General features: G+C 41.2%; 2 protein-coding genes and 1 long non-coding RNA gene across 5 annotated transcripts in view; 2 read left to right on the top strand and 1 right to left on the bottom strand.

Annotated features, from left to right (window-relative positions):
- Window positions 1–6040, top strand: part of Prp8 (pre-mRNA processing factor 8) — a 13589-nt gene extending 7549 nt beyond the window's left edge. Inside the window, exons 9-22 of the mRNA XM_076826473.1 lie at window positions 81–407; window positions 1176–1345; window positions 1430–1577; window positions 1684–1973; window positions 2048–2239; window positions 2354–2548; window positions 2623–2794; window positions 2867–3154; window positions 3226–3419; window positions 3503–3884; window positions 4539–4742; window positions 4829–4953; window positions 5044–5198; window positions 5295–6040. Coding sequence (XP_076682588.1) covers window positions 81–407; window positions 1176–1345; window positions 1430–1577; window positions 1684–1973; window positions 2048–2239; window positions 2354–2548; window positions 2623–2794; window positions 2867–3154; window positions 3226–3419; window positions 3503–3884; window positions 4539–4742; window positions 4829–4953; window positions 5044–5198; window positions 5295–5449 — 2997 coding nt within the window. The 3' untranslated portion in view covers window positions 5450–6040. The remainder of the gene's footprint in view (window positions 1–80; window positions 408–1175; window positions 1346–1429; window positions 1578–1683; window positions 1974–2047; window positions 2240–2353; window positions 2549–2622; window positions 2795–2866; window positions 3155–3225; window positions 3420–3502; window positions 3885–4538; window positions 4743–4828; window positions 4954–5043; window positions 5199–5294) is intronic.
- LOC143376323 (G-protein coupled receptor Mth2) lies at window positions 5850–23887 on the bottom strand. 3 transcript variants are annotated; one of them, XM_076826506.1, is made up of 5 exons: window positions 22515–23887; window positions 18323–18401; window positions 9946–10130; window positions 8840–9011; window positions 5850–7008 (listed from the first exon to the last, which is right to left on the bottom strand). In XM_076826506.1, the coding sequence occupies exons 1-5, from the start codon at window positions 23368–23370 to the stop codon at window positions 6645–6647; spliced, it is 1656 nt and encodes a 551-aa protein (XP_076682621.1). In that variant the 5' UTR covers window positions 23371–23887; the 3' UTR covers window positions 5850–6644. The 3 variants fall into 3 exon arrangements, with proteins under 3 accessions (XP_076682621.1, XP_076682631.1, XP_076682611.1); XM_076826516.1 differs by having other exon boundaries at window positions 8840–9005; window positions 22515–23886; XM_076826496.1 differs by lacking the exon at window positions 22515–23887 and adding an exon at window positions 20071–21126 and having other exon boundaries at window positions 8840–9005.
- On the top strand, window positions 6926–10118 carry LOC143376348 (uncharacterized). The gene is made up of 3 exons (XR_013087076.1): window positions 6926–7043; window positions 7115–9157; window positions 9900–10118. It is a non-coding gene; the product is annotated as an uncharacterized LOC143376348 (long non-coding RNA).

Genomic DNA, 23887 nt, shown 5'->3' with positions numbered 1-23887 from the left:
TATACATAAATATAGCTTCTGGTAACTCTCAGTAGATTCCGTCCGCATATGTATTAACCGAACAATTTGTCCTGTTCCAGTCGGATTTAAGGTGGTCGAAGCAGACCGATGTCGGTATCACACATTTCCGTTCAGGCATGAGCCACGACGAGGATCAACTGATCCCGAATTTATATCGGTACATCCAACCCTGGGAGTCGGAGTTTATCGACTCGCAACGCGTATGGGCAGAATACGCTTTGAAGCGACAGGAAGCCAATGCGCAAAATCGGCGGCTCACTTTGGAGGATCTCGAGGATAGCTGGGACCGCGGTATACCTAGAATAAACACGCTGTTCCAGAAAGACAGGCACACTCTCGCTTACGATAAAGGTTGGAGAATACGCACGGAATTTAAACAGTATCAGGTGGGTACATGTTTGCTGCACTAGGGTGGCCCTTATTTAAACGCGTCGAAATATCTTTTTCGTATTTCTTTGCTCTCACTCCCTAGAACGGTTCCATTTCATATAATAGTACTTGAGAAACTGTATTGCAATCGGATACCATCAATGATTTGGATTTAAAGAATTCCTCCAAAATTGTAAGTCCTATCAAAATTTTGTTCGAATAATATTAAAAGAGCACTCAATTTTCTATAATTACTGTATATATAATTTTGTCGGGCTTCCAATCATTTTTTGTATAATAGCGTTTGAATATAGAGAGGTCCGCACTACGCGTGTATAGGCAATACACTATGCTGTAGACGTGCGGACCTCTATATTTAAACGCTATTATCTAAAAAATGATTAGAAGCACGAACAAATTATATACACTGTAATTATAGAAAATTGAATGCTCTTTTAATGTTATTGGAACAAAATTTCGATAGGGCTTACCATTTTTGAGAAATTCTTTAAATCCAAACCATTGATGAATTCTAAACTTCGAGGATTGGTTGGCACCCTTTCCTGTTGTCCGATTGCAATAATCTTTTTCAGGAATTCTTTTTTTATAAAATGGAACCATGCTAGGGAGCGAGAGCAAAAGAAATCGCACGTTGAAAATAAGGGCCACCCTATTGCTATACACAATTTCTTAGGTATACGCGACACATCGTGTCGGTACGTCAACGTAGAAGACTGTTGACACAAGAATCTAATTCTTTTTTTCTGTTTTATCGTATCATCCAGGTGTTGAAGCAGAATCCATTCTGGTGGACTCACCAACGTCACGACGGTAAATTATGGAACTTGAACAATTACAGGACGGACATGATTCAGGCACTCGGCGGTGTAGAAGGGATTTTGGAGCATACGCTCTTCAAGGGAACATACTTCCCGACTTGGGAAGGTCTCTTTTGGTAAGGGAAATTTAGCCTGGCAACGTTTAGACTTTTAGATAATAGGAGGATGGAATGGAATGTGACGAGAGTGGCTTCTTACAGGGAGAAGGCATCTGGTTTCGAAGAGTCTATGAAGTACAAGAAACTAACCAACGCCCAGAGGTCGGGTTTAAATCAAATACCAAATCGTCGATTTACTTTATGGTGGTCGCCGACCATCAACAGAGCGAACGTGTACGTCGGTTTCCAGGTAAAGTGGATACCCTTATTGCTAATGCTCCATCTACACCAGATCGTAACTCTAGCGTAACTGTAAAGGAACATCTCGTTTCTATCGTGTTTGTAAAATTCTTCAGGTACAACTGGATCTGACTGGGATATTCATGCACGGTAAAATTCCAACGCTGAAGATTTCGCTGATTCAAATCTTCCGCGCGCATTTATGGCAAAAGGTACACGAATCGATCGTGATGGATCTTTGCCAAGTGTTCGATCAGGAATTGGACGCGCTGGAAATCGAGACTGTCCAAAAGGAGACTATTCACCCCAGGAAATCATACAAAATGAATTCGTCCTGTGCCGATATATTACTCTTTTCCGCTTACAAGTGGAACGTCTCTAGACCGTCGTTGCTCGCCGACTCAAAGTGAGTATCGACGAGCTTATATTGTCGCACTGTTCTCACCAAAATTCACGATATTCTCTGCTTCGGAACTTCAGAGACCTCATGGATAACACCACCACGCAAAAATATTGGATAGACGTACAACTTAGGTGGGGAGATTACGATTCCCACGATATCGAGCGGTACGCTAGAGCTAAATTCTTAGATTACACCACGGACAACATGTCTATTTACCCATCACCCACGGGCTTACTGATCGCCATCGACTTGGCCTACAATTTACACAGGTAGGTAATCCGACTACCTTCAAACGGCATTTTCGTTAAACTACGTTATTAAAAGGACTATTTGCGGTCCTTCGTAAATCTACAAAATACAAATGGTTTCGTTGTTTCCGTCAGCGCATACGGCAACTGGTTCCCAGGATGCAAGCCTCTTATACAGCAAGCGATGGCGAAGATAATGAAGGCAAATCCAGCTTTGTACGTGTTACGAGAGCGCATCAGAAAAGCGTTGCAACTTTACTCGTCCGAGCCAACGGAACCGTACCTGTCCTCGCAGAATTACGGAGAACTGTTCTCCAATCAAATCATATGGTAGTAATTTGTATTCTGTTTCTTGCACGCGCGAATTAAGCCAGTTTATGCGTAACAATTTCTGATTTCATTAGGTTCGTCGACGACACTAATGTTTACCGCGTTACCATCCACAAAACGTTCGAGGGCAATTTAACTACGAAGCCTATAAACGGAGCGATCTTCATTTTCAATCCCCGAACTGGCCAGCTGTTTTTAAAAATCATCCATACTTCCGTTTGGGCTGGTCAAAAGCGTTTAGGACAAGTATGTAAATTACATTGATTTTACAAGAATTGTGGCTTAAAGATTGTGTGATATCATCGTGTTCCGTTGCAGTTGGCCAAGTGGAAAACTGCCGAGGAAGTAGCCGCGCTTATTCGATCGTTACCGGTGGAAGAACAACCGAAGCAAATCATTGTAACTAGAAAGGGAATGCTGGATCCCTTGGAAGTACATTTACTCGACTTCCCTAATATCGTTATCAAAGGATCGGAGCTTCAGTTACCGTTCCAGGCCTGCTTAAAAGTCGAGAAGTTTGGTGATTTAATTTTGAAAGCAACGGAGCCTCAAATGGTGTTGTTCAATTTGTACGACGACTGGTTGAAGACTATCTCCTCGTATACGGTAAGTTCTTCGCCCTATGCGAAATTACAGTGACGTTCAAAAATTGTGAATCTCGGCGATGAAATTCGCAGGCATTCTCGCGTCTGATTCTCATCCTTCGCGCGCTGCACGTCAACACTGAGAGGACGAAAGTTGTCTTGAAACCTGACAAGACGACCATAACCGAGCCGCATCATATATGGCCCTCTTTAACCGACGACGAATGGATCAAAGTCGAAGTGCAATTAAAGGACCTTATATTAGCGGATTATGGTAAAAAGAACAAGTACGTACATCACGGATTGCATTTCTACTGGCGCGCAGTTATGGTAAAAAGCAGCTGTTGCTAATGGGATTGTCGTGTTTCAGTGTGAACGTCGCATCGTTGACTCAATCGGAAATTCGAGATATCATTCTGGGCATGGAGATTAGCGCGCCGTCTGCTCAACGTCAACAAATCGCTGAAATTGAAAAGCAGACGAAAGAGCAATCGCAGCTCACCGCCACCACTACTAGAACGGTGAACAAACACGGCGACGAAATTATCACCGCGACTACTTCCAACTACGAAACACAAACGTTCAGCTCGAAGACGGAATGGCGGGTGAGAGCGATCTCCGCCACGAACTTGCATCTCAGGACCAATCATATTTACGTGTCGTCCGACGATATAAAAGAGACCGGCTACACTTACATCTTGCCGAAGAACGTCCTCAAGAAATTCGTTACGATCTCAGATTTACGAGCACAGGTATATACATAAGTATCTTATATGTTAGACTTATAAAAATACCCTCGCGCTTCGCTTCGGACTTAAGAAATATTAAGGATTCCATGAAAACATATTTCACCCCTTTTCACCACCCCCTAGGGTTGGTTAGTGCAAAATCCTGAAATTGGTTTTTAGACATTTATGTGGGTTTGCTTTCGAAGTAAAAACCGAGTTGATATCTAATCGGGCCTAAGAGATTTTCAGGAATCCGTGAAAATACATTTCAGCCCCTTAGGGGCTGGTTAAGGAAAAATCTTGAAATTGGTTTTTAGGCATTTGTGTGGATAATCTTTGTGAGTAAGAACCAAGTTGATATCTAATTGGGCCTAAGAGATATTAGGGAGTCCGAGAAAATACATTTACTCCTTTTCACCTCCTTGGAGATGGAATTTCCAAAAACCCTTCCTTAGTGGGTCATGAAAACAATGTACCTTCCAAATTTCACGTTCCTAGGTTAAACGGTTTGAGTTGGGCGTTGATGAGTCAGTCAATCAGTCAGTCAGTTGGACTTCTTGTTTTATTTATACATATAGATTTATATGCATGAGTTAATTTTCGATTTGTAGCTTTAGGGAAATCTCGCAGAAAATATTTTACATCCTCTGATTTGTGTTTGTATTGTTACCTCCATAGATTGCAGGATACCTGTACGGTATAAGTCCACCGGATAATCCTCAGGTAAAAGAGATCAGATGCATAGTTATGGCACCGCAGTGGGGAACGCATCAAACCGTTCATTTACCTAACACGCTTCCAAATCACCAATATCTAAAAGAAATGGAACCCCTCGGTTGGATCCACACTCAACCTAACGAACTACCGCAGTTGTCGCCACAGGTAACGCACATTAGCTCCTTTATTCCTTTGTGCATAACAATAATAAGTAGTAGTTACGACTTCTTCTTTCTGCTCGCATGCAATAGGATATATCCACGCATGCTCGAGTAATGGCGGAAAATCCGATCTGGGACGGAGAAAAGACCATCGTCATTACTTGCAGTTTCACGCCAGGTTCATGTTCCCTTACGGCATACAAGTTGACACCCAGGTTCGTATATTCTTTTCCATAGAAAATTACTTACCTCTACTTCGCAGCCTGAAATTTTCCGTTATTAAAGTTTTCTTGCTCGCGTTTCAGCGGCTTCGAATGGGGAAAGCAAAATACCGACAAAGGGAATAATCCTAAAGGTTATTTACCTAGTCACTATGAAAAGGTGCAAATGCTGTTGTCCGACCGTTTCCTCGGCTTCTTCATGGTCCCGAGTCAAGGATCGTGGAATTATAATTTCATGGGTAAGACCCGTCGTCTGATATATTTTTACCACCGACTTGCCTTTAATTCACGAGCGTAAATCTTCATACCACCTTTACTTTTTCCGACGATCCTAGGAGTGAGACACGACCCGAATATGAAGTACGAACTTCAGTTGGCGAATCCAAAGGAATTTTATCACGAGATTCACAGACCCGCCCACTTTTTGAACTTCTCGAGCTTGGAGGATGGCGAGGGCGTTGGAGCCGACCGAGAAGATGTATTCGCTTAAAAGAGAAAAAAGGTAAAGGGGTAGAGAAACGATGGACCCGATCTATATCGGAGATTAATCGGCGTGAATAATTTGTTTTCAAGTTAAAATGAAATATATGCAGTTGTATAAATGCGCAATGAAGCGCCCCATTTAAAAAATACAGACGAAGAATTGTCTTTGGAAATGTGATCGTGTATGAACCGCGAATGTTTCGCGAAGCGAAAGATTCGGCCACACCCTCTTATCTTTACGCGTTCGGAGAACCTGCTTATTTGCCGCGAGAAACGAACGTTTAGTATTTTGTACGCGTGTCGCGCGCGATAATAAAAGCTGCATCGACGATCCGAGGTTGCGTCGTCACCGTGAATGCGTGTAATAATTAATTAACAGGTTTCAGTAGTATTAATTTGAACGGAAATCATTTGACGTTTGTACTATACTTTAATATCGTTTTAGAATAAAAATACATAATTTATATACGTATGTGTTATGCGTGTGCATGTAATGTAATATATATTACATAATTATAATGTATATAGTATGTGTATAAGAGCAGCGTATAAAATTTTCACGCATTGGACTTAATAAAAAAAAAAAAACAGCAAATAACACACGTACGTTTTAAAATATCAGATGACAGAATTATGTCCTTAGCTTAAAATACAATTGGTAAATTCTTGTCGTACATCGATTTAAAACGATTAAAGCTAGGTAACTGACATGGAAGAAGCACGAAACAGCGCGACCGTAGAGTAGTACTTCTTAAATTACTGATTTACATTATGTATCTTAAATAGCGTGAGATCAGATTGTTCAGAAAGTTCCACCAACATTTAAACAGTTCTCTTTCCTTCAAATACTCACGGTGCAAGAGCAAGCTTTCGCTTAAGCCTTCCGAATTGCTGGAAATTATCGCGCATTACTGACTGTGTAGTATAGGATGAATACGTAGATGCTTTCAGCGTTTCTTTTCCGACACATCTTTCCCCATAGATATTCGCACGAAGAATGATAATCTAATAAAGATACGTGTAGTTGCGTGCGCGTCCGAGTACCCGCGCTTGAAGGGACCGGATCAAGAGCGTCCAGGTTCGTCGCGCGAATGTAGCGACGTTATTCGAACGAACGAAATGTGTAGGTACGCGTGTACAAAGAGCAACGCATAAACGAAAAAAATTGTAAAATTACTATACGACGCAGGACGATGGGCGCGTTAAATGGAGTCATTGCGATTGGCGGCTGGTTTGTTACGGGGAGGTTCGCCCGTATAAGGGTTGCCCTTTTCTTGTAGCGGTGCCATCAACGTCGTGAAAGTACGGGACGTGGAACTGTGGTAAGCGCTGCGAATCGAGTTCCCCGAGAAAATATCGCCTCGGTGACAACCGAATCGTTTCAGAAGCAGCAGTCTGATTTTACCTTTCCAGACGAAGATCAAGAAGATTATTACTCCCTGCAAGGTGTTTGTCAGGTCTGTAAGGTACCAAAGGTACTTCGGCGAATTGTTGAACAGCCAGGATATTATTTCCATGGACCAGTTGATGCCCATCACGATGAACAGCTTCAAGTACAGATTGAACCTGCGCGACAAGGAGGAAGATCTATAAATTATACGGTAAGGAGTAACTAACTCCGAAACTACCCTATTGTTTATTTCTTCTAATTCTTATGCGTCGTAAAATGTAGGCAGGCGCAGCAAAGCGCGAAGAAGGCACGCTGATTAGTATGGGTTTTTACGCAGAGCGCTTCGGCTGTGATACGCGCAAGTTGTCTGGAAGACGAAACGTGCGACCATCCGAGAGACTGTGCTGGGTACGGACGGATGTTGTACTTGCTACTTTAGAGGAACCCGTCATTATGAAAACAAATGGAGCCATGGGAAAGTCTCGGTTTTACTCGTTTTATGAGAGGGTCCAAAAATAATTTTGCCGTCATAAACGCGTACGGAGTAGCGGCTGTTTCCTTGATAACGACGAAATCACTTTCGTATACATTTCTGTAGGTAATAGTCCCCGCGCAATGCTTAAGCGGTTATGCCTACCTGCAAGGTCTGAAAACGCAAGTATATTCGGGATTTTTTTTCTTCAATTTGAAGACTTTTTTTTAAATAAACGGTGGTGTATTTGAAAGGATATGTTTTAGAGTTCTTGTAGTTTTTTTTTGCAATGCGATAACTAAATAAATAATGGAATTATAAGCGATCTCCCGACAGCGCGTTTTTTATTACGGTGATCGCTATAGCTACGACCTGGTTCATCAGAAATAAAAAAATCGACCAAATTTAGTCAGTATATTAGATTAGCTTGTCCTTAATCGTGGGTTTTTCATTTCCGTTGGGTAGTTGTTATTTTACAGATGGAAAATTATGAAACATGAGCGCGATTCTGTGGTGAAAATCGATACTTTTGCTATGAGAAGTTGCCATTTTGTAGCAAATTAATATCTTGGGATAATAAACGATTAAGGACAAGATAATCCAATATACTAACTAAATTCCCGCGAATTTTTTATTTCGGATGAACCGTGTCGGAGCAGTGATCACCGCAAGGTGCTTAAAAAAAGTTCCCCGGGAGATCGCCCTAATTCCTATATTTATTTATTCAGTCGAACCTCGACAACTCGAAAACCTCTATAAGACGAAAATATTCTTCATTCCCTTCCGCTCCGCTGTAAACACCTCTACAGCTCGAAATAAAGCCTCCTTAACTCGAATTATATTTTGCATGTTAAATTATGTATTTCACCACTACAACTCGAATTTAGAAGAACTCCGACCTCTACAAATTGAAGTTGACTTCTACATATGTATTACGAAATTTCGTAGAGTTTTTTTAGAAGTTTCATGCATTATTCACGATTGAAAATGCTATTGATTTACAATACACTAAAAGATTAGCACGAAGCAAAATCGCATTTTTTTTAATACGTAATAAAGAGTAATATTTCGAGCATAAAGTGTGTCTTATAATTATTCTTATATATGTGTAGTAAATAAGTTGTAGGTATATATTTGATTATAGGTATACAGTAAACAATTGACCTTTAAAACTTGAATTTGTCTTGCTTTACAGCTTCACAAGTGGAGAAATGAATAGCCGCACAAAGCCTCTATGAGTCGAATTTTCGTTTGTTTAACATCTGTTACTCGAAAACTCGAAACCTCTACAATTCGAAGATTCTTTCCCTTCCCTTGAGATTCGAGTTATCAAGGATCCACTGTATATTGCATTGCAAAAAATACTGCAAGAACTTTAAAATACATACTCTCGAATGCACAGCCGTTTATTTAAAAAGGTCTTCAAGTTTTTGAAAAATAAAATTCTGGAAGTTGGCATGGCCCCTTAGGCGCAATTTCTTCGAGACCAGATTAAAAAAAAATAAACGGATCAACGAACGACAAGAAGAACGTACCATTGTTTATTGTCGTCGTGGCGCCTACTGTCTTGGCCTTTTAGATGATGATTGGTGTCCTTTTTGTGCTGCACGATCTTGAACGCCGTTGAGACGAAGAGGCATATGTTACAGAAAACTGTAACGCCCATAGGTCCGTAGAAGTATATCGCTGTCGCCTTGTACTCTGTACCTAGAGAACCATTACAATTACGATACCACGAGATATCGCGATGTACATACTTCTCACGGCCGGAAGTAAAGGACAGCTGATGCGCAAAAGTTCGCAGGTGCGAGCGTGTAGACATATTTACACATGGAGGGCTGAGAGTCACTAGTGTAAGTCCAAATTTTTATAATTTTAGTTAGCAACAGATTTTACGTCTTAAAGCCTCCATCTGTTTATTTCCCTAATGAATTAAATTATAATTTCAATCAGTGGCGCACTCAGAATGTAATCTTGGGGGAAGGGGGCTAGTTGAAGGGATGAAAATATTTTCAAGAATAATTTATTTAATGCAATTTCATTTAATGCAAATTCAATAAAATTCATTAGGTGATTATCAAAATTTATTTAAAGAATTAACACCAGTTTTCTTTCCTTTTTACAAAGCCCCTTCTTTGGGGGTGCCAGCCCCTCCCCCGCTATTTTTAAGTGTCGTCGCTTTTATTAGCACAACGCATGGACAGTATTAATTAATATAATAAATGTAATGGTAAACAAAATAAACATTAAACTTTTTTTTAATTTTTTTAAGTATATATATATTTATTATTTTAGTATTTTGAGCCGTTAGATGTGTTGCCGCGACGCAACGTGAAAACGCAAGACATTATTTTACGAGAAACACCATGCGAGTGACTTACACCAGATGAATCAGACGGGCAAAATTTTTATTTAAATAAAATTTCGAATAACGAATAAAAGTCACAAAAATTATTTGTCATGTGTCGAATAAAGTCGACCCGGGTTAACTTTGCTGGTCGAATAAAGTCTGGTCGAAAAGTAATTCGCCAAATAATCTAGAGTTCAAGTGGCTTTCATTTGATCCGTTATTTAAATAATTTTTTATAATTACAGTTCTCTGCTACGAATCTCGGTCCTCCGTGTACAAGTCTCAACTTACTGGCAAACCAACAGCTATCCTCTCCGAAGTTAGGCCGTATTAAGTAATCCGGGATGTCCCGAACGAAATTCATGATGATGCAGACTCCGGTGAGAAGAGAAGCGCAACCCCATGCGTAGATCGAGTATATTAGAAACTTTTTCCGCTCCCTTTGCTTCACGCCGCCCTGCAGCGAGCGGAACCCTCTGGAAACGACCATCATTAATAAGAAACGGAAGAGAGAAAGAAAGTTCTAGCAGACGCAAGTCCGCGAGTGCTGAGGAAAAAGTTACTTCGCTTGACTCGACGTGGGATGATGTGTAACATTTGTGGTTTTAGTTGACGCATCAATTTCCTGTGTCAAGTCCTAAAGCGGTGAGATTTAACGTCCCAGCGCTTGGAAATATGTAGGTATGTCGCGTGAGAGGTGTGCGTTTCCCTCGCAGCAAAGTTGGGCATTATTTGAATAAATTTTTATTCGAATTAAAAATTATTCATCATTTGAGAATAACTACGTTTCATTCTCAAATTTTAGAGGAAGTGGTGTAAATATGGGCTAGGGTCTAACTATGGGCTAGTTGAAGTATCAGGTCATAGTAGGTGAAGGTGTAAAAGTACTTACAAGGGAAGATCCCGAATTCGAAAATTCAAAAAATTCTGAAACTTTGCGAATATGTAGGGGATTTTCTCTCGATTGCAACGAAATTTTTGTTTGCTGCCCAAATTCACACGAAGGGGGTAATATTAACCCCTGAAAATTCGGTTATTTTCCGATTTTGTGTTATAACTCGCAAACTGTAAGAGATAGAAAAAAAGTTTCAAGAGAAAAGTTACTTCTTTTACTTAGATTTATTATTTAGTAACAAAATTATTTTACAGTTCTCGAGTTAGAAAATAAAATCGAAAAATAGCCGAACCTTCAGGGGTTAATCTCACCCCTTTAGAGTGAATTTGCGCAGCAAACAAAAATTGCGTTGTAATCAGGAGGAAATCCCCTATATATTCACAAAGTTTCAGAATTTTTTGAATTTTCGGGTTCGGGATCTTCCCTTGTAAGTTTATTTTTATTAGCATTTTGGACATGTTTTAAAAAAATTCAGTCTGAAAATATGCAGTTTTCACTGTTCTTTTAGATTAATTTACTAGTAGCCCATATACCCCACTTTCAAAACCGAAGATTCGTACTGTTATTTTAAATATAGAATTTGAAAGAAACATTACTTTCTTTCACCTTATTTCAACTCCGTATCATAAAGCAAACATATTGAGCACATAGATTCAAGTCTGGGATTATAAAAATCTTCAACGGGTGTTGCAAAAATCCTGAAATAAAAATGGTAGCTCATATTTAGACCATTTCCTCTGTTCGAGAACATTCGAATGAAAATTTATTCGAACACAAATTTATTCCAATGACAATTTATTCGAACAAAAAAACTAGGGCAGATGCACCCTTTGTGGCCAGTTTAAGCTATTCTACCAGTTTTGGCCACTTCTTAAAAAGTATAACATTGTAAGCACTGCGAGCAATAAATGTAACCTTATATTTCTGGCTCTGTACTAAACAAAATATTTATAACGCAAAATTCTCCGCATAATAATGATCTGCAAGTAGTTTAAAAATAAGATAATTATGCACGTGGCCAAAACCAGTGCAACGGCCACAAACGGTGCACCCACCCTATTCGTTAGGTATTCGAGAATATCTTCATTCGATTCGCAATTATTATTCGGGATGATTGGAGTAAAAATTTATTCGAATAATGCTAACAGCACGAAACGCGTCGCGTTCTCTTGACGCACTACAACGTTGCCTCGCTCGTGTGTCATAAACATTGAAAGAGTGCGGTGAGGGATAGCGAGGGTGCCGTTTAATTTTCTCTAATTGTGGGTGGGTAGTTGCCGCGATGTCACCCCGCTGGTGATCGGTTATATATTATTTAACTGACTCGTATTTACACTAAAAACATCCTACTGCCTGGCCGAGCAAAGTATCCCCCGTCCACGTTTTCGTGTACGCACATATAATAGTGTAATCGAAGTCGTTGGCTAAACGATAAGGGTACGTGATAGACACACGGAATACGAGACACGGGGCAGGTGGATAGGTGGACAGGGGACAGGCTGACGCGGTCACACCCTAACTCGTGTCGCACTCACTCTGTCATCTACCTGTCTACTTAGTTATACGAAAAAAGGGCTTGGCGAGATGAACGCACGGCTGGAACGACGACATATCTTATTAACACGATTATGCTGGAGTAAACGATATCGTGCCTCGTGCCGTCAGCGCAATAATTTTATTTTCCCAGAAAATTCTCGTGCGATTCTCGCGGAACGCTTGGTAACAGCAATGCCTTGCAACGGTGTGGCATTCGCGTGAAGAGCAGAAACGCTACGAGGCGAGAACGTAGAACGTACCCTAGTAGCATTTCTGGTTGGCCCACAGTATCCCCAAGTTGGGAATTAGTTGACCATCAAAATGCCAACAATAAATGCTACTAGGGTACGTAATAAGGGGGAAAAAAGGGAATCGTCGCAAAACAGCTTTGTCGGGAAAATTACATTTTAATACTTTAGTCAGGGGCGGAGTAAGAACTTAGAAGCCCTAAGCACTTAAGGGGGGAGCCTGGTGTAGCGGATCGAAGAAATCGATTTTTTTTTTTGCATAAATCAATAGTTAAACATCACGATAATATGCTCCCAAAGCAGCAAAACGAAATTCGAAAAATTAAAGCGGATATAGCCGATTTTGCTACGGAGCGCCAGGCTACCACAAAACTTGAAATGTGTTTTTCTCGAAACGACAGTTTTATACTTTGCGGGCAATGTAACTGAAAAAATATTCAACCAATCGACTTGGCCTTGTGCACGGATATTTGTGAACATTTTCTTCATAGTACTAAGTTATTAGTATAATGATATTGTTTAAATAAATAACTTTTTTTTAGACATTCAAGGCAAAATTTCGTTGGAAACAGTGAACTTTTTATTCAAGAGGCCGCCATTTGTTCATTTTGCATCTTTTAAGTTTCAAATTTCTTCATTCTGTGCGTACACTCATAAACTAAAAGAAAATTGTTCGATTTTTGGTTTCAGGTGAAACCAAAAGACGCTACGTTGCCCGCGGTGCAATAATTGCGTCGCCAACGGACTGGGCATAACTTTGTTATTTGCCGCTCTTTTTTAATAATTTTTTTTTTGTTATATACCTTAACCTGTTAATACAATATCCTGAAAGTTTCAGAAAGATCTATCAAATACTTTCTTTAAAAAAAATTCCCGAAAAATGCCTCGATTTTCATTTAGTTACACCAGGCTCCCCCCTTAATACTTTAGTCAGGGGCGGAGTAAGAACGTAGAAGCCCTAAGCACTTAAGATAGTTTGAGGCCCCCTTATACAGGGCGATCATTTATACAACGCAATGTACGATTTCTTAAGCATTTCCGCTAATTTGACTAAATAGTGTTTCTAAGGAAAGTTAGATTTTAAAATTCAGAAAATTTCTATGGTGCCCCCCTTTCTCCTGATGCCCTAAGCACGCGCTTATTTTCCTTATTGTTTAAGGGGGTATACCTGTTTGCACCCCCGGGAAATGTGTACATTTTGTGGATTTTTTTACAAGTCAACGGCTCGATGAAGATTTCCCGTTTTTTTACTATGTTTACACAGTGTTATGAACTACTTAAAAAAAAAGTTTCAGTTAAAAAACTATTGTTTTGTGGAAGTTATGCATACATATCCGAAAGTCTCTCGACCTTAGATGGCTAAACGGTGGGCCCAAAAACTCGCGCTACGTTCAACCAATTCGCTTTAAATTTTGCATACAGGATCGTAATAAGATTCCACATCGTCCAACGAGGGCTTTTTTTATTCCGATTCTCGGTTTATTATTTATAAAGAAAAAAGGTGACCTTTTCTCTTAGAAAAATGTAACTTTACCTTTGATCTCTCACCATTTCTTTATTTTCCAAAATTTTCAAAATCGTCCCCGTTGGACGATAGCTATTGACATACTTTATAAGAAGATTTTATTGTTTTTGATTTCAGACACGCCATACAGCTGCTTTCAGGCCCACCGTTTAGCCGTCTAAAATCGAGAGACTCTCGGATATGTATACATAACTTCCGAAAAACAATAGTTTTTTAACTGAAACTTTTTTCTTAAGTAGTTCATAACACTATGTAACGATAGTAAAAAAACGGGAAATCTTCATCAAGTCGTTGACTTGTAAAAAAATCCACAAAATCTGCACATTTTCGGAGGGTTCAAACGGGTATACACCCTTAAAACTTACGGACTTACGGAAGTCCTACAAATGAGAATTATCGATGGATTTAAAAAATTCTTGCGGGTTTTGTTCATTACTAAATTCTCCATGGAATCATCTACAATCATAACTTTTCGTTCATCTTTTTCTTTTTCTAAACATTTTCGGGCGTAAAAGTAGCTGATCTTCCGAAGTTTATGGTTCAAACGTCTGCCAAGACATGAGATTACAATATTTTGCTATGATCTTAGATGCTTCCATGAACAATGCCATTCCATCTTATGAACTTTAAAGAATTTTCTGGTTTGTTGATTTCAGAGAATTCTACGAGGAGTTATCAATCTCGCAGATGCGGAACTTTGTTTGTATCACCCAAACAGTTGCAATCACCAACAGTCAGCAATATTAGATAAAATTTCAAAAATTTCTTTTTATTATGTTTAAAGATGTCAAAATACAGCGCAAAAGGTTTTTTGACCATACGGCGTTTACTTTTTTTTTTTTAAATAAAATCCTAAAAATTAGCACTGTACTTCGGCAAAGAGCGGGGACATTTCGAGCGTTCGTTCCAGTGCAAAGTGGACATTTCCTGGTTTTAACCAGTACGCCAAATCTTTAACGTTAGAGGAAGTGGTCTAAATTATTTATATCTAGACTAAATATGGGCCACCACTTTTATTTCAGAATTTTTGCAACACCCGTTGAAGATTTTTATAATCCCAGACTTGAATCTATGCGCTCAATATGTTTGCTTTATGATACGGAGTTGAAATAAGGTGAAAGAGAGTAATGTTTGTTTCAAATTCTAAATTTAAAATAACAGTACGAATCAGACCCACAGCTTAGAAGAAAACCAGTGTTTCCCACAACCATGAGATCTTTAATTAACCTTCACGTTTACCCCACTAGCTAGCTACAATTGCGAACAGAAAGAGTTTTGTTTCTCTTCCAAAAAATGATTTATTTATTAAAGTATCTATAATTCTTTGCGTTGCCTTTTTAGCCAAAGTTTATTTATCCTATAAAGCAAATCTGATTAAAATCAATGCTTTTGTTTCAACTTAACTTTTTCCTTAAGTGTTCGCAATTCCCCTGATTTCCCCTACACAAGTATCAACTGCTGTTAAACGACTTCGGAACGTTTAACGTTTAACGTGCTTGAAAACCAATACAATTGCTTTCGAGCTAAAGTTCCCTTTCGCGTTCCCGAATTACAATCATCCGCCCGCCGCGATTTTTTGTTTGCGGCACTCTCTCACACAGGCGAGTACCTATCGGTATAGGGTACGTTCGTGGATAGTATATCGGCGCCAGCGTCGGCGTCGGCGTCGACGCTTGCCTCGAAGAAAAGGCCGTTTCTCGGCACTCGAGAATTGTTTGGACGATACGTCATGATTTGTTTGCTGTGCACCTGGCGTTCTATAGATACATAAGTAGATCTCGATCTTTTACAACGGTTGGGTCGAGAAACGCACGCGTGCAGCTCCACCTCCAAACTCGACAGCGGGTCCGTTGCGAATCCCATCGCTGTCCCAGCAAATGTGATAGAGAACGTACACGCAGAGATAATGATAGATGTCAACCCTCGAATGCTGCGCACTGCACACAGTATTTGTATTTTATTCCCAGCTAAAATAATATTAACGGTTCAATCGATGAAAAGGCGATTCGAAAGATGGAGGCTCGCGGGAATAGATACAACAGGATAAATTGGGCGCGGACGCGTGTATTCGACTAATTTCCAGTGAAAAGGAAGGCACGTGGGTGTAGATAGGCAGCTATCTATAATAGAACATGCGAATCACATGCTGATAATAATTATTATTATTACGACTTCATTACTCCTTAAATGGAAAATATTAAGTAATAAAAAATGTATATATATATATGAACTAATTTCATACAGAAGCAAGCGCCGAAATGAGGGATGAAAATCCTGCCTCACGATTTTATTTAAAGTATTTTTTAGTTTACAGTGCATTTTTAATCAAATTAAATATAAAATTTTAACTTAATTCTTTTATATATTTTTGTATTCCTATACCACTGCGCAATACTGTAACTCTCTTTCTGCTTCTATCCGCTAATTAACTGCTTATATATATGTATAAAATAAGAAATACGTGTTTTTTTATTTTTCCCCGTTTTCATATTTGGGGGGTGAAAACTGCGTTCAAAGTTAGGGTTGAAAAATCATTTTTGTGGATTTTTGAAAATCTGGCGAGTCAGTCATATTTCGCATTCAAAGACACAAAATTCGTCCATTCACACTATTCCCCTATCTCTAATAGTTCTCGAGATATTCCACAGAAATGATTTTTCAACCCTAACCTTGAACGCAGTTTTCACCCCCCAAATATGAAAACGGGGAAAAATAAAAAAAACACGTATTTCTTATTTTTCGGTCCTCTGTAACATATCCAAAAATCAAAATGATCGGGGGCGGACACCTAAAATACTCTCCTTGTCAGTTGTTTCGAGACGCTGGATAGGACGTTTTATCTAGCGAAGGCAGTGTAATGAGTGGAGGTTCGCAATCCTCGTCTGGATTTTCCTCGCGAACTGAAGCTCTTGTATCGTGTTCATCTGGCTGTTGGAGCGTGCTTTTTCGTATGGCAGCAAAGAGGTGACTAGCGCAAAGAGATTCGCAGATAAATACAACGTTACCTACCCCTACGGTCCAGAGGATCACTTGGGTAAGTACAATAGAGCCGAGATTACGTTAGTCTTCGGATCTCTAGGCAATAAATTCTATCGATCCTCGCGACTATCCATTAATCGAAAGGAATTAAGGACGGTTCCTTGTCATCCGATATCCGACACGCAACGTCGGCGCCCAGACGGGTGGGAAATGAGACGAAAGTAGACGAGGGGGCGAGAGGGGCGAGGCGAGGAGATATTACGCGTTTACGCGGTAAAAGCACTCGAGGAGAATCGTTCACTTGCTGGACGGATCGAAATTAATTTAAGAATGTTGGCAGAGTGTACACGCGCCGTCACGAACCGGATATTAATTCGCGCTATGCCGCAATCAATTTCCCTCGGTGTTTGTCAGCTATCAAATTTCCCTTGCTTGCCTAGAAGAATAATATATAATGGCTGGCATTTATAGCAGCTGCGGCACGCTAAACGATGTCAATAACGAACGTGCGTACGTGCGTATGTATAACAATTATTAAGCAGGCCGTGCATTTTCGGCTTTGGTCTAAATTCAGGACCATGCAGCAAGAGTGGTGCGCCTCTAGCTTTTGCCGTTTTTTTTTTTAGTTATGACGGGTAATGCAGCAGATTCTCGTTATAAGCTCGTTTCGACTATGCGCTGTGTGCTCGGTCGCTGTCCCCAGAATTTCTTGGAATCCTTGGGTCTCGGGTTCTCTCAGTCGCGCAACGCTCTCATTGGCGGCTCGGATTAGTCGACGCTACGCGTTGTACGCTCGCCGCCAGCACCGAACGAGGAGCCTATAACGAGAATCTACTGTGTCTAAAATCTACTGTGTATTCAAAATTTGCCACAAATCGCTCATTTGTTATCAGATTTGTATGAAACGTGCACCAAACGATGTAGAATTTTTAAAAAAAATAAATATATATATATATATATTTATTTTTTACATATATATATTTATTATATATATTATATTTAATATATTTTTTTATATTATATTTAATATATTTTTTTTTACATATATATATATATTTATTATATATATTATATTTAATATATATATATATTTATTTTTTAAAAAAATTCTACATCGTTTGGTGCACGTTTCATACAAATCTGATAACAAATGAGCGATTCGTGGCAAAATTTGAATCCGCACGCATTACTATTGTGTGCTATATTTTGGTTTCGGGCAGCTCCAGATTTGAGAAATTCGCCAAAAATAGAAATAAGAACTTATCAACTCAATGACTTTATTGTGTGAAAATATATATTTTTCAATTAGTCTTCTCTTTTGAATTTTAAGTGAAAGCAATAATTTTATAAACAGTGTTTTGTAATCTACTTGCAGTTGGTCAGGATGGAGTTGCACCCCTCTTTGCAAGGCTCGGCTGCGAGGTCCCCGATTCGACAAAAGAATTACAAAAAGCCGCGCTAACGGCAGATGGAAAATTCGCTTACCCAAAAGTCCACCAAATGTCGAAGCACATGACGTTCAGCCAGAAGAAGCTAGCCAGAAACGAGAAATGAATGATGTAAGCTGAAACAGAGATCCGGAGAAATTACAACGCGCACAGAGCCGGACCAAACGAAAGTGCGAGTATGTATGTGTGTAGGTGCATAATAGCTGGAGAAGTAGTTTTGTATCTACGCGTTCATAAAAACCATGACAGAGCAAGGGGTGCGCCGCATCGCGCGCGACATCTTATACAACTCTCCTTACCCCTCCGCTAGAACTAGCGAACTACGTACACAGTACATACCTACTCATTTACTTTTGTTTCTAAGGCGTTGGGAGAAGGGCAAAATTTTTATTTAAATAAAGTAACGACTAAAAGTTCTTCGCCATTCGCTCGTTAACCCGAGTTAACTTTATTCGACACATGACGAATAATTTGTTTAACTTTGCAGTTTTATTTAAGGGGTACCACCACTGTACCGGCACAAAAACGCAGTGTACCTACCTTTGACAATTTTTTGTGAGTAAACAAAGAACCAAGTGGAGAATCTGTTTAAACGCCTTTATTATACGCATCTTAAGTAGTTTCAAGCTATTTTTTTTCTTTTCTCTGTTTCAAAATGGCACTTTAAACGCATTTTTTCTCGGAACCATATTTTTCAAATTGACCAGCAGCATTTGAACAAATTTTATACAATTGATTTGAAAGTTTAGTAGTCAAGTTTGTAGCGCTGATTGCACCATTAAACTTTTGTTTGAAACATTTTTTTCTGTCTGTTGTACTTTGAGAGTTACACGCGAAGAAGTGGAAGTGCCAATTTGACTTTGAGGTTAGTTTTCACCCCCTTAAAGGGCGATAGGGCCCAAATGAAAGACACCGTTGTTCTTGTTTTGAGTCACTCTAACAACCCACAAAGTTGCGTTCCAGTCGGTGAGTCCGGGTTCGCGGTGTTCCCTTGTTAGAGTAATAAAATTCTTGAGAAAGTTAGGTACGATTTGTTCCGTTCGACGAAGCAATGACAATTAAAGATTACACTGTTGTATACCAACGTCATTTAAATCTATATAAAGTATTAGTCAGCGCGTTAGTTTTCCAGATAGCAATAGTAAGCATCCTGAAGTCCTTCTTTTATGACCTTATCCGTACCCTATTACTCATCCTTGAACCTCGATCTCTATGCCTCATCCCTTAACGACCGTTAAACTCAGGACAACCCCCACTTTTCAGCTTACCGAAAACCGTACATATATATATATATATGTCACACGCAATTCTTCCAGTCAGAAGCACTTGAGCACTTCAGTCCGAATAGTCTGGACACGAGAATCTAGTTCTGAATCTATAATCTAGTATTTATCTGTAATCGTCTTAGTTTCCATTATTTGTATAAAGTTATCTAATAAAATAAAAGTAATACGAAAAATACGGAATACAACAACACTAATAATTTAGTTCTTTAATTTTGGTTAAGATAATTTTGTATTGAAGCTCTGTAGTTATGTACGTAGTAATATTATATGTACGCATATAGTACAGCTAAAAATGTTACTATTTCATGCAAATAGTTATTATTCTATTCCCTTAGCTTCTTGTTTACCTAAATGCGAATAGAGTTTATTTTTTCTGCTGTATTGTTAACATAATTAAAACCCGGAGGAAACCTCCATGTGCGCCCCTCCGCGTTCCAATTAGTCACGCGCCATCTTGCGAGTTAAACGAAAATTTTGCCCATCTCTGAGAAGAGTGTACCGAGTATCATGCACGCGGTGTACGAGATACTTGTCTGCGGAATGATCTTGACGGTCCCGAGTAGCACGTAAGCGACCAAGAGCGGGCCGACGTATCCACGAAGCGTGCATCCATGCATATTCTTGAGTTCAGGTATCAGGGTGTAAACGAGAAAGGTGACGAAAAGGAACGACGCTGATAGGAACATTCCGACGGGAAAGGCCACCTCTATCCTGCCCGAATGCTCGCTCTCCGTCAACGAGATGCAGCGAGCTACGTCGTACGCCTGGGCGTCAATAACAGCGAAACAGTACATGTCCTGATCGATCACATCTTTCTCGAATGTAATATAAACCGAGCCGTTATCCAGAAGCTTGAACGCGTCCTCTGTTATCTGATTCGGATCGAGCTTGTAGGAGCCTCGCTGGCAAGGATTCCGAATGAACCAGCGAAAGTCCCCTAGCGACGGCGTCTCTTTCAGCAGCGCAAAACTCTGGGAGTCGTAAAGAGGCGGGAAGTGAAAAGTGCCGTTGGTCTTGATGCACGTGTTGTTGCTCATCCGTGTTTCCAGCGGGCAGCACAAGGGCACGCTAGTTTCGTTCCAATGCGACACGTTCCGACTTGCATCCCCTTCCAGCCCGCGAGCATTGTCGTCGGCGAGCACCGACGCACCGTCCGTTCCCTTCTCCGAACCGAGCGAATCACCCGAATAGCTCTCGCCACCGTTCGCGCCAGAGGAATACGCAGCGATATATGTCTCTCGCACCGTTCGGCGATCGGCGATCGCTTCGGCGACCGAAATGGCCGAGCTTGATGGACTTATCGCGAGCACCGATAATAACCAAATCCCGAAGACCGCTCGCCGATCCCAACACCGAGCGCGATCGACACCGGGCAACATCTTGGTAGGTGCGTTCCCGTAAACCGACTGTTTATCGCCAACCGCCCGGATTCGGTGCGACCGCACGCATTATCGCGTTACGCGGAAACGACTCGACAATTCGTAACTTCTACGACGACGCAGATGCGATCTGACCTGCCACGAGTCGACGGTTTCTTCTTAGTTCTTACGCTAGTCTCCTTTCTGTTGTATTCCGTATTTTTCGTATTACTTTTATTTTATTAAATAACTTTATACAAATAACGGAAACTAAGACGATTACAGATAAATACTAGATTATAGATTCAGAACTAGATTCCCGTGTCCAGACTATTCGGACTGAAGTGCTCAAGTGCTTCTGACTGGAAGAATTGCGTGTAATATATATATATATGTACGGTTTTCGGTAAGCTGAAAAGTGGGGGTTGTCCTGAGTTTAACGGTCGTTAAGGGATGAGGCATAGAGATCGAGGTTCAAGGATGAGTAATAGGGTACGGATAAGGTCATAAAAGAAGGACTTCAGGATGCTTACTATTGCTATCTGGAGAAACTAACGCGCTGACTAATACTTTATATAGATTTAAATGACGTTGGTATACATCATTTCCAGCCATTTATTAATTATTCGCTCCCGCATTCCTCCGTTTCGTTAAATTTCGAGTAGCTACGCTTCGCGTGTGAAAAACCGTGGCAATGATAAAGTACGGATATCGCGAGAGGTGAAGATCGCGACCCTGATTGGATTGGAAGTCGTCTGTTACGAGATCCCGATTTTCCAGAGTAGTTTGCTTTATAATGCGTAGTATCAGCAACTCGTTTCCCGCGGTTTCCGGCTTTCGTGAGCATCGGAACTCTTTATCGGCATTCTGAATCCGTTTCGGAAGCTGATACAGATGCGGGGCAATGGTTTCAAATGGTTGTTGGCTAGAACTATAGAAACTGCTACCTGTAGCCCTTCTACAGTAACCTACGCCACGGGTCTAACCGTTTCGCGATTTTTACGATGCGTGAACGCACGCGAATTCGAATATAGTATTATGTATAGTTAAACGCATGATTTTTCATTACTTCGTACTTGTGTTATGTTCTGACACTCTACACAGAGGCTAGGCATGCATTACAGCAGCCTCAGATGCAACTCGCCTTTTCACCATACTAGGGACAATTGGTGCGATAAAAGCAATTTAAATAAAAACAGAAATACATATACACGTAGTTAGATGTTGTGTGGCATGCACATCGTAGCTCGCAGCCATATGATTCATCATGTTTCGTAGCGTTTCATCCTGACGTGCCGACGGGAACAGCGAAGTGACGTTGGGTATTCGGTCGGGTGAACCTCTTCCCTCTTTTCCAGTCACGTGACATTCGCACGTACGCTACAATCCCTTCGGCCACTAAGCAATTATACTAAGATCCCGAATTCGATGTCTTTGCTGCGAGAATAGGCGATTTCAGCGTTCGGGCGAGCTCGTACTTCCGACGAAACGCGACAAAAGGCGCGTGACGCATAGAGACAGAGAGAGAGAATCGACGAAAGCTACGCAAGGGCAAGGATCGCGAGGTTCGTGAGCGCTGCCTTACCTATCGTGGAGCAGAGGTCAACCGAGAGGTGAAACATCTTGGCCATCGCGAGGAAGGTGTAGGCGACAACGAGGCAGGCAACGTAACACATCAGAGTTTTTCCATAAAGGTTCCTCAGCTCCGGGATGATCGCGTACACCAGGAAGGTGGCGACGAAAAACGGAATGGAAATTATGATGCCGATCTTGTAGGTAGCTTGCTCGTCGGTCGATGGAATAGCCTCCCGCGACATGCATACGAGAACGCCGATCTTCTTAAAGGACTCTTTCCAGTCGAGACAGTAGGACCAGGCCGGAAACGTGTTTAAGGACGTTCGAAGCGTGCCGTTCGGCTCCAGCACGAACTTGTCCTCCACGAAATGTTCCGGCTCGAGCATGTACTTGATGGTATTCTTGGGGCAGCCGGTATCCTCCACCAGCGTGAACAGATCCCCGACGCCGGAGATTTCTTGGATCTCAGTGGCCAGTTGACTCCGCTGGAGGACAAGATCGAGCACGGGTAGCCCGCTGGGCAGCTGGATGCACGACGGTCGGTCACCGGCTCCTAGCATCTCATTTCGTCCGCAGCACTTTTTCAGGCAGGCTCGCAGCTTGCACACGCAACCGTACGTCTCGTTCTCGAGGACTCGGTAATACTCCGCCGGGTACACCAGCTCGTTGTGCACTATACTTCCGTTGGCCAATACGCCGGTTCTACTTTCTTCCAAAATAATGCCAGGAAACGGCTGGCAGAACGATTCTCGGATCTCGGATTTATCCGCTTTGCCTGGCTTCTCTGGCTCGCGAGTGCACGCGACCCCGAGCCAAGGAATGAAGAGCAGTGAAATTATACGGGCAACCTCGCTGCAGAACTGCATCGTGATCTTTGTAACGATCGGCTGCCGCCGCACGGGTCCGCGCCAACCACCGAACCGATCAGAAACCTCTTCTAAAGCCGTTACTCGCGTTTACTCGAGTATCTTTGTTACTCCGCCCGAAACGTCCGAAATTTTTGAACATTCCATCGCGATCTTCTTTTCCTTCCGCTCACCGATCAGTCGCGGGGGTTATGGACAGGTTGCAACGGGTTACGGGACCGGGGACTCGACGGCTCGCGATCGACTGCCCTCCGAATTTTTCGATCGTTTCGTTTCGTTTCGTTGTTGCGCGCGCGAATCACGCTGCCTGCGACCTGCGACCGCCACCCGAACGTCTGATACGGAATAGCTTCCGTTCTCGGACTAACTACCCTTTCTGATTCTCTCCTGTACCGTTCATCGATCTCGATAAGAGATTGTAATCGTTAACTAGAGCGCAGCACCTCACTTCAACTCTACATATAGAGACCACGGAATTACGAGCTCTGTTTACCCTCCTGAGAACCGCGAACCTCCG

This window comes from Andrena cerasifolii, chromosome 1 (assembly GCF_050908995.1).
Source record: "Andrena cerasifolii isolate SP2316 chromosome 1, iyAndCera1_principal, whole genome shotgun sequence".
NCBI classification, from domain to species: domain Eukaryota; kingdom Metazoa; phylum Arthropoda; class Insecta; order Hymenoptera; family Andrenidae; genus Andrena; species Andrena cerasifolii.
The sequence above is the reverse complement of the archived record's forward strand: the minus strand, read 5'-3'. Positions and strand labels throughout refer to the sequence as shown.

What these genes read in the sequence shown, in the direction of transcription:
- LOC143376323 (XM_076826496.1), bottom strand. Translation starts at nt 20,950, where the DNA reads ATGTTGCCCGGTGTCGATCGCGCTCGGTGTTGGGATCGGCGAGCGGTC. An exon ending in GGATAGCTGTTGGTTTGCCA is followed by an intron (nt 9,006 to 9,945) that starts GTAAGTTGAGAC and finishes CTCTAGGTACAG; the next exon opens with AGTACAAGGCGACAGCGATA. An exon ending in CACGACGACAATAAACAATG is followed by an intron (nt 7,009 to 8,839) that starts GTACGTTCTTCT and finishes CTTGTCGCGCAG; the next exon opens with GTTCAATCTGTACTTGAAGC.